A 9488-nucleotide genomic window follows, 5' to 3' on the forward strand; every position below is an offset into this window, starting at 1 on the left:
ATCATTAGTATGGGAGGGATACAAGGATCATGCAGTCACTTTAATTCAAAAGGAAAAAAAATGTATAAAATATCCTGTGAAAGGATACAAATGTATTTTAAACACTTATATGTACAGTGGTCTACAAAACTGTTACCTTTTTACATATTATTTATTTTCATTCTGAAAGAGAAAATATTTTCCCCATACTATATAAGCTTTATCTGTATACAGCTTTGAAATGATAACTCTACTTCACTGCTTCACCCCTCTGATGACTTTAGATATGTCTTTTACCAATGGATAAATAGTCTGAGGAAATAATGCCAACATAATGTTTAAAAGTGATACCACCTTGACCTTTAAAAACAAAGGAGCACCCTTTAAAAAAAAGAAATCATCTAAATGAATTGGTCACCTACATTAATATGTTTCCTAAGCTGAAAAGACCTCCAATGCTCAATGTCATTTTGTGTAAGTTAAAAAGAGGCTTTGGTACTCAGCTATTGCAGTGCTCCTCACAGCAGCACACCCTGCCTATGCTAGCAATAAAATTAACGGCTTTAAAAAGAGAGAACTTTCAACTTTGTCACTCTGCAATACTCAGAGATAAGGGCAGTAACTTACGTAACTCTTATTTGAAGAAACCTGATGCTTACACTCACCGCTTTCATTTTTATGAGTTAGCACTTCCTTTTGGGATCACATTCAGCACTAACCATCCACGCTGAACTCTTGTGACTCGCCTCTACTATCTCACACACTCGCTGTGCTACAGGTATGTATTGGTTTTGTTCGGTTTTTTTAAACTTTCATGGCTTTTCCTCCTAAGAAATGTAAACAAGTGCATGCTGAGGTCTGACTCAGCATGTTCAGGGGACTTTCATTTTTATGTACGTGCTTTTTTAAAGAGCGCATGCTGATTTAAATGCTATCGGGGGCTACTTTTTTCCCTTAAATGTTTGAGATGATGGTTCAGAAACCTGTTATTTTCCCTGCTGAGGTGAGGAAGACCTCTCAGGAGGAGGACTCAGGAGAGTCTATTGGAAGTGAAAGAGCTGCACAGCAGTATCTTCATATTTCTCTGGTTGTAGGTTCATGTTTCTGAAAAATGAAGTTACTGTTTGGTCTTCGAATAAATGCTCAAGTACTTGCAGGTGGAGGTGGTGGAACACCAAGGCTATGGGTTTACAGATATAAAAGAATAGCTTTGATGGATGTAAGGAGGGGGCTTAATTTTTAAGGAATGTTTCAGTAACATCTTAGAAATGGAAGAAGATCCTGTTTGTATGTAATGCATACTATGGCAAATGTTGAAACACTGGAACGTTTTGACTACGCTACAAAGCTTGAGAAGTCTGTATGGCTTATAAACCACACAAGCCAACACTACTCCTCACAGGCTTGTGTCTGGAGCTCTTTTCCTCAGCTGCTATATCTGCATCTTTAAATATTTTATGTTTTAGATGTTGCTTTACATTTTGTCAGCTAATGTGAAATGTTTGCAACTAAAGCCTTTAAGGACTGGTGAAGGTATTGCATTTGTGTTTCTGGAGTTCTGAAATGTATGTTTCTTTAATATTAAGTTTCTGGGTTTATTATATTTTTCTAATCTTAATCTAATCAAAAGGAAATGGTTTGTGAATGGAAAGTTAGTTATCAACTCTAAGCTGTATTTTGTCTTATATACTTACCTGTTAATATTTCTTTTGTGGTACATTTATTTTAAATCACAAGTCTTATACATGAGACTAGAACATGTGAAAAAAAACACCTCTGGGTGGGTGTGGCTTATTTTTTTTAAAAAAAATATAGTAGAGGATTAGTATATATGTGTGCCCAGAGTTAATACAGCTTTTGAACACAATAAAGCTTGTCTTGAATTGATCTGTGAAAATGAAATCTCACAGGACCTGCAACCCTAGCTCTGCTAGTACCTTTTGGGATAGTCTGAATTTTAAAGTCTGCCAATCCAGAGCATCTTGGTCTCTGGAAATCTGTGCAAAACTCCTGGTTGTAGGGTTGCTTGTTTGTTTGTTTGTTTTCCTAAAGCTGTCCTTTTAGTGCCACAGCTATTTAAGTCCCACTATGTCAGGGACTGTTCAGTAATCTGCTTTTTCCCATTTCTCTCTGTCAGTGTATTCAACATAGTAAAGTTTGAACATCCTTCTTTCTGTAGTAGCAAAGTTTTCTTAGTACACAAAAATTATCGGTAGAGCATTTAGGTAAAGCTTTATCTAAATTCTCTTTATAATTTGCAGATAATATATTTATATTTAAAAGCTTTATCTAAATTCTCTTTATAATTCTCTTAATAATTTGCAGATGCTCTGTGCACGTAAGGTCAATGGCATAAGATCATTAACTTGAGACCAAGATGCTACATAAATCTCTGTTAGAATCTGCTGGCATTTTTTGACCTTTGTGAATTGCTTGTTTTAGTTTAAGCAATAGTTTGTAAAAAATTAACTATACCCTACTGTTACATTCCTGATAAAATATTTGCCTCAACTGAAGGAATTTTTCGTTATGTTCAGTTTTCTTTTTTCCTGTCTTAGAGTTTGAATGCATTCCTTATTAATTATTAAATAAATACAATTTTATACTCTGGCTTTTGCTGGCATATTTTTCTTGGCACTTCCCTTAAGTATCCTCCTTCAAAAGTTTGCAATAGCTGAGGCTGAAGGTGGTTAGAAAAAGGATTTCTTGACACTGGAAAAGTAAGCTATGGAAAATCTTAAGTCTCTGAAGAAAAATACCATGTTTAATCTAAGTGTAATTATGTATATAATATATGTAATAGAGTAAGTTATATCTTTCTACACAGTAGCCATGTTGGGTTGGTTGTTTTTTTTTGAAAACACCAAGTTCTGTATTAAGCCTTTACAGTCTATGCTAAAGAAAGTTATGTATTCCTGACAAGGACATACACAAGATGAAGAGTGAAAGAATTGGTTTCATTGCTACTTAAATAATTTGTGATGGTTGTGTTGCTGGTTGGTCATAACATAATTTTTACTGTATTACTTACTGTAGAGCATGGAAGTCCTATTTATATACCAGATTCCCTCTGTAGAGTTCATAATATAAGTAATTCTAACGAGATTATTGTTTATAAGAAAACCCCAGTGGGCTTATTAACTAATGTTGCATTTTAGGTCTAACAGTAATCAGCATGTTCAGAGTGTCACTGTAATAATTCAAAAATGGAAGTCTATGATACTACTGTGTTTTGATCTATTTCAGTATGGTATGCTGTGGTATTCACAACTGAATAATTTTTGTTCTTTAGTATCACGCATGGCTAATGAATCGAGGCCCTGCCCATGTGATATTGGAGACAGGTTTGACTATGGAGGCTGTGGGCAGGAGGTGCAAGTTGAGCACATCAAGGCGTATGTTTGCAAACCACCTGCCAGCACAGACAAAGCTGTGATTGTGATTCATGATATATTTGGGTGGCAACTGCCGAATACCAGATACATGGCTGATATGCTAACAACTAATGGATACATGTAAGAAATGTTACTGTTTTCAAAGTGTCTTTTTAATAAGGAAGTTTGTTGAACCAACTATTTCCTGAATTTATATAAACCATACAAATAGAAATAATTTCATAGGCTTCCCTTACACGTTTCTCTGAAGAGTTTCCTGTTTCTTAAAACAGTGTAAGAAGTCTAACATAGGTGGGTAGTCCTACCACAGCGAGATAGTAGGCAAGCACAGAGGAAGAGAGGCCAAACAGGAAAAAATCTTGGTTTTATCTTTCACGCCTCATGAACCCAAAGCAGCCTGCTTCCTTCCTCCCAATGTAGCTTCTGTGCAACTTTGCCATTACAGTAAAAATTCCAGAGAAGATGAAAGTCACTCCATGAAGGTAAAGTGTACCAGCTTGTGTCAAAGAAAGAAATAAGTCTTCCAATATGGAAAAACCCATATCGGGTATCCTCTTTCCTGTATTACAGGATTAGCATTTCCTCTAGCCCAAATGTATGTACCATGTAAACTGTAGGTTGTTTGTTTGTTTGTTTGTTTACATTCAGTAGGAAACAAAGTATTTTCAATTGCAGTTTACGATTTGTCAGATTAATGAATTTTAACAGGGCAATATGTATCTAGAAGTTATGCTAAGTCTCCTTATTAGATGTAGAAAAATAATGAGGGTTGCTGTACAGTTTTGATGTAGATTAAATTCTATGTATATTCAACAAAATTAATTTGTTGTGTAGTACACACGGACTTCCCTTTAATCCTTTATCAGTATTATTTCATGGGCATAAAAATGTTTTCATGTTTCTTGCAGAGCCATCTGCCCAGATTTTTTTGTGGGACAAGAAGCTTGGAAACCTTCTAATGACTGGGCAACTTTCAATGACTGGCTGAAAACCCGAAATGCCGGCAAAATAGACAAGTACAATCATTGTTCCCTATCCAGCAAGTGTACAACCTCCTTTTGTAGGGAATTTTGCTTCAGTAAGGATGCAGGATTAGATCCTAAATTATTAATGGGTCAAATACAGCCGGATGTCCAAACCCAGAAATTTCATGCAGTTTGTGGGTCAAGCTCATGATTATGTGAGAGGTACTTTTTGGAGAAAAGTAGAACTTTGAACAAGAATAGAAGCACCCACTGTTTACCTGTGCAGAGGGTAGAAGTGAGATTGAATGACTCAAAAGAAAAGAACCGTCAAAGGCTAGAAAATGCAGCTTGTTACTTCCACCTCGGTTTGATTCAGTTCCTGCATGTAGCCACAGCTTCCGTGCATTTTAGATAGGGTGCAAACACAGTCCCCAAACACTAGGGAACATTGGCCCTGCTCCCACCAGATCCCAGCTGGTTCAAAGAATACGACTTTCCCATTCTTCTAGCTATATTATTCCCATTTTTATCTGATGTGTAGCTTGATTGTATGTTACTGCTGGTTTTGAAGCAACAATCTCAAATCTACTTCCACAATTTCATTAAATATTTGTCTCCCTGATGAGAGATAGTTTACCTATAGTCACATCTGTGATCATGGGATGCTCTTGATGGGTTGTGTGTCTTAAACTTTTATTTGTGTTAGCCTATAAGTCCACTATTGCCATTTGTGAAATTAATTGGACTGCTCGTTATAAAATCACCTTAGGTTCCAGTAACAGAGTCTAGGAAGACTGATTTTCTCCTTTTTCTTCTCCCCTGGAGTTTCTCTTGTATTTTAGAAATGACTAGTAGTACACTGGTTGTACTAGTTGTGGGTTGACCCCAGACAGCAGCCAGGAACCTATACCGCCACTCCTCCCAGGAGGGACAGTGGAGGGAACAGGAGGAACAAAGCAAGAAAACTCATGGGTTGAGATAAAGACAGTTTGATAAATGAAGTAAAGAGCAAAACCAGGAGTCACTTATCACCTCCCACAAGCAGACAGATGCCTAGCCAGCAGCTCTGAGCAGCAGCCACCTTGGAGGCCAGGGGAAGAGAGCTAGAGCCTTAATTTGCTTTCATTTACATGTCTCAGAGAGGTTGATGTCATCCTGAAGTATCTAAGGGAGCAATGTGGTGCAAAGAAGATTGGTGTCATTGGGTTTTGCTGGGGTGGAGCAGCAGTACAACATCTGATGCTGAAAAATCCCAATTTAAAGACGGGGGTGTCCCTCTATGGTAAGTCTCAAATACCTATTATGTTCTGAGCAGACGTGACTGGTGCAGGAACTTACTCTGTAGGAATATTCCTGTAACAAAATTCAGTGTGACATCTTATGGAAGAAGGTGATTTTATTCTACAAAACCTTTAAGCAATTTGATTTTGCACACTCACATTTTTGCACTTAATCATAACCAGCAAGATCTGTGCATTCAAGTGGCATGGCCACGATTGCTTCTGTGCTACATGGCATACAAGGGACTCCAAATGTCAAGGCCTCCCTATGGCTCAGGTTCCTCTTGGCTGGTGATGACAAAATGGTTTCTGGGTACATCTTTTATATCTTTTAGGAGCCAACAGTTACCATGAAGTGGATCTTTGCCACAGTATCTTGCTTACCTCAGTCTGCGTAAGTCAGGACAGGTGGCTGCCCACTGTCTGGTTTTCAGGTTTTGGTAAACCTATTTGGCACACATCGGTCCTCTGTTCGCCCGCTGGGCTAACAGGGAAAGACACGGCAGCAGTGATTTCCAACCTTTTTGCTGTCCTGTGGAGGGTCTTTTGCTGATGACTCATCTGGGCTGGGGGCTGCACAGGCTGCAGCCCTTCAGATCATGGCATGAACAACTTATTCCTCAATGTTACTGCTGGCAGTGGTCCCTTGTTATTAATGTGAACTGTTTTTAACTTTCTGTTTTAACCTTTGTACTCTCACACTTTTATTCTTAACGCATATATGCTACCCTTAATATTTTTGTTATAAAACTCTGTACTTCTCTATAACCCAAGGCAATTTATATTCAGTTGAGGTGAAAGGAAGTTGAATGTGTTTTTCCAGAATGATTGTGGGAACTATTTTGCTGCACTGATTTGCTGATCAGCTGAGTCAATTCTGCAATGCTACTTGCTAACATATGAATAATTTTATTTTTCTGTTGTAATAATTGAAATAATGATAAGAGTGGCCAGGGTGGTAGCTGGTTAGTTTTTATATATATTAAAATATATTTTAATAGTAAAAATTACAATATCAATTTGTTATTAATTTATATCAGTATAAATCTATGTACACTGCAATTTAACTATATGGGCTGGTGAATATTTACAATGGTCTTAAAAATGGCCATGCCAGGCTAGGGGCAAGCAGCTCTGAAGTGTCCATCTTTCACAGGACCCTGTCTCTGATGGTGGTCAGAAGCAGGTGCTTAAAGAAAACCACAAGAACCAGGCAAATGTAACAATTCTTCCCTGACGTTTTCAGGCAGAGCTAGTCTTTCTGTACTGGATGACATCCCACATCATAGGAAGTTCTCACAACCAAAGGGACTTTTAAGCAAAGCATGTTTAATTCCATTACTTTATTTATTTTTATATATATATATTATACACAAAATTACATTATTTTGACTGTAGAGTTGTGGTAGCGATTTAACCACTTGAAGTAACATGACTTATTGTATATGTGCTCATTCTTCCCTAGGTGTCATCAGGTTCTTTGAGGACAGATCCAATTTGCTTCATCCCACCTTCTTCATTTTTGCTGAAAAGGATGAACACATCCCATTGGAGCAGGTGAGTTTCCCATCAGAGATATTTGTCTTTTTAATGCTTTTCGTGCTGTTTTGTAATTTGATATTTAATTAAAAGAAAGTAGACAACTAATTTGCACTTTTCTTCCCCTTTCACTCTTACAGTATTTCTACACAAATTTATGTTGTTTATGTCCAAACAAAAAAGTTTTACAGTGACACTAAAAAATATTTTTTGTTTCTGTTGCAAAATATGGGTAATTTCTATATGAGAGTTCCTAGGAGGAAAAGGACAAGAATACAAAGGAAGACTTTTGTCAAGTTTAGGATAGAAAACCCTCTTTAATCATACTGATGGTGCATAAAATCAGAAGAAAGTTCTCACCTGTACTGGTGGAATCACTAGTTCCAGGAGAATGAAAAAATCCTGTGACTATCCTTTTCCTTCTCCCACTGTCCTGCAGAGCTTCTCCTTTCTGGTACTCTGCCAACAGCCTTCCTGGGGAGCCTGGGTGGGGAATGGCTGGAGAAAGATGATTATCAACCAAGGGGATCAAAGAGGAAGACACGCCCTCATTGAGTGATGTTGGCTTTAATTATCCTGCCAAAAATGCCAGCAGCTTTGAACTGCTGATTTTGTATCTGTGCTTCTCCTCCCTCAATTTCAAATTAATTAAAAACCTTGCCTTGATTTTCTTTGTTTTTTTGGTGGGGCCTATCAGCAGTAACTTGTACAGTGATCACTACATGCGAACCTTCTGATGACGCTGAGTAATAGGTGTTTTTACCTTTACAGGTGTTATTACAGTAACCCGTATACTCTTTTGCAGTTTTATACAGTCACATGCTACTATTTTATTGGGGGGGAGGGGGAGCGGGGGGAAGCCTAGTTAAATAAAGTGTAGTAACAGAAATGCAGTTGGATATAAAATTAGTAGAAGATAAAATGATGGCATGGACACACTGTGTCTGTCTCTCTGAAAAGTAAAAAACCAGGGCAATTTGAGGACTGTAAATTCATAACATGTTAACTCCGTACTCAGCCAACATGGAACATTCTGTGTTACAGGTCACTCTACTGGAGCAGAAGCTTAAACAAAACTGTAAAGTTGATTATGAAGTTAAAATTTACCCTGGACAGACACATGGGTTTGTACATCGCAAAAGAGAAGATATCAATCCTCAAGATAAACCTTACATTGAGGAAGGAAGAAAGGATATGATCAACTGGCTGAATAAATATCTTTAACATAAATAAATGCCCATAAAATAAATCCATTGTTGTAGGAAACCAGAAAATCATACAAACTGTATTGATTAAAATGTTCTTAAAACAAACAAAATATCTTATAAAACTCTTCTGCAATAACACTACTTATTTGCACTTGTCTTCTAAGTAGATGCTTAGAAATAGCTTTTCAAATGTTGAAAACTATAAATGTAAAAATGTCTTTTATATTTGATCTTGTATCTTCAAATCATTAGAATCTCATATGGGATATTTTGTAGAATCTGAAAGTTTCACTTTTTTGTATTAATATCATTACGATAAGAAAGTCATTAAAACTCCACTCATGCTTGATAAATGCTCTCCAAAAAAGCCGTGTTTAGAGTTACTGAGCTGTGTGATTTTCAGCTTTGAGGTAAATATCATACTGGTTTGAAAGGCTGGGATGTTTTCTTGGAAACAGGCTATCCTGTCCAGAATCCATAGAAACAGAGCTAGAAAGAGGGAAGGGGAAGAACAATAGGAAGAAGTGTATGCAGACTGGAAGTGGGCTGCAAAATTTGGAAGTCGTGACTGAAGTGACTAGAGGAACATGCAGGACCAGAGAAGAACTTGGACAAGTGAGAAGAGGGTAGGGCACAGAGAGACTGTGAAGAGCACGAAAACTCAGAAGAGAAAGAAGAACAAGGCAGGAATAGGAGACTGCCATCAGACACACAGAGAGCATAGGAAGAAGATATGAGTGAAGTCTTCTAATCCCTTTTCTTCCATTTCCAGACTGGTCTAGTAGGGAAAATGCTCAGGTGGGCAGGATTTTCTTGTTGGCTGCCACCTTGTTATTTCCTTTAGCCATCTTATTATCTACTTCATGCCTATCAACTGACTTCTAGATAATCTGTTTTCATATCTTTCAGGCATTACCAATAGCCTAAAAGTGCTACCAGTGCCTTCCTTTCTTCCACGGAAAGGCTGGCCTCCGTGTTTGTCCTCCATTTCCCAGGGACATTGCATGTCTGTGCACTCAAAGACATCACGGCTCATGGCTCACAGAGGTGCTTAAAATCCTTGAGGCGAATTTCAAACCTTCTCACATTGAGTTATTCATTTTTACTTCCCCTTCCGAACAC

At 37.6% G+C, this 9488-nt stretch overlaps 1 protein-coding gene across 1 annotated transcript; it reads left to right on the plus strand.

Annotated features, from left to right (window-relative positions):
* The first annotated feature begins 608 nt into the window (after positions 1-608).
* On the plus strand, positions 609-8632 carry CMBL (carboxymethylenebutenolidase homolog). The gene is made up of 6 exons (XM_040586499.1): positions 609-757; positions 3272-3494; positions 4283-4390; positions 5479-5621; positions 7085-7176; positions 8203-8632. The coding sequence occupies exons 2-6, from the start codon at positions 3280-3282 to the stop codon at positions 8380-8382; spliced, it is 738 nt and encodes a 245-aa protein (XP_040442433.1). The 5' UTR covers positions 609-757; positions 3272-3279; the 3' UTR covers positions 8383-8632.
* The last annotated feature ends 856 nt before the right edge of the window (positions 8633-9488 follow it).

The sequence above is a fragment of the Falco naumanni genome, chromosome 3 (assembly GCF_017639655.2).
Source record: "Falco naumanni isolate bFalNau1 chromosome 3, bFalNau1.pat, whole genome shotgun sequence".
Lineage (NCBI taxonomy): Eukaryota > Metazoa > Chordata > Aves > Falconiformes > Falconidae > Falco > Falco naumanni.

Bases quoted from the DNA above. Each gene is read 5' to 3' on its own strand.
- CMBL (XM_040586499.1), top strand. From the start codon at position 3,280: ATGGCTAATGAATCGAGGCCCTGCCCATGTGATATTGGAGACAGGTTT. The intron at 3,495-4,282 runs GTAAGAAATGTT...TGTTTCTTGCAG, and splicing joins CTAACAACTAATGGATACAT to AGCCATCTGCCCAGATTTTT. The intron at 7,177-8,202 runs GTGAGTTTCCCA...TCTGTGTTACAG, and splicing joins AACACATCCCATTGGAGCAG to GTCACTCTACTGGAGCAGAA.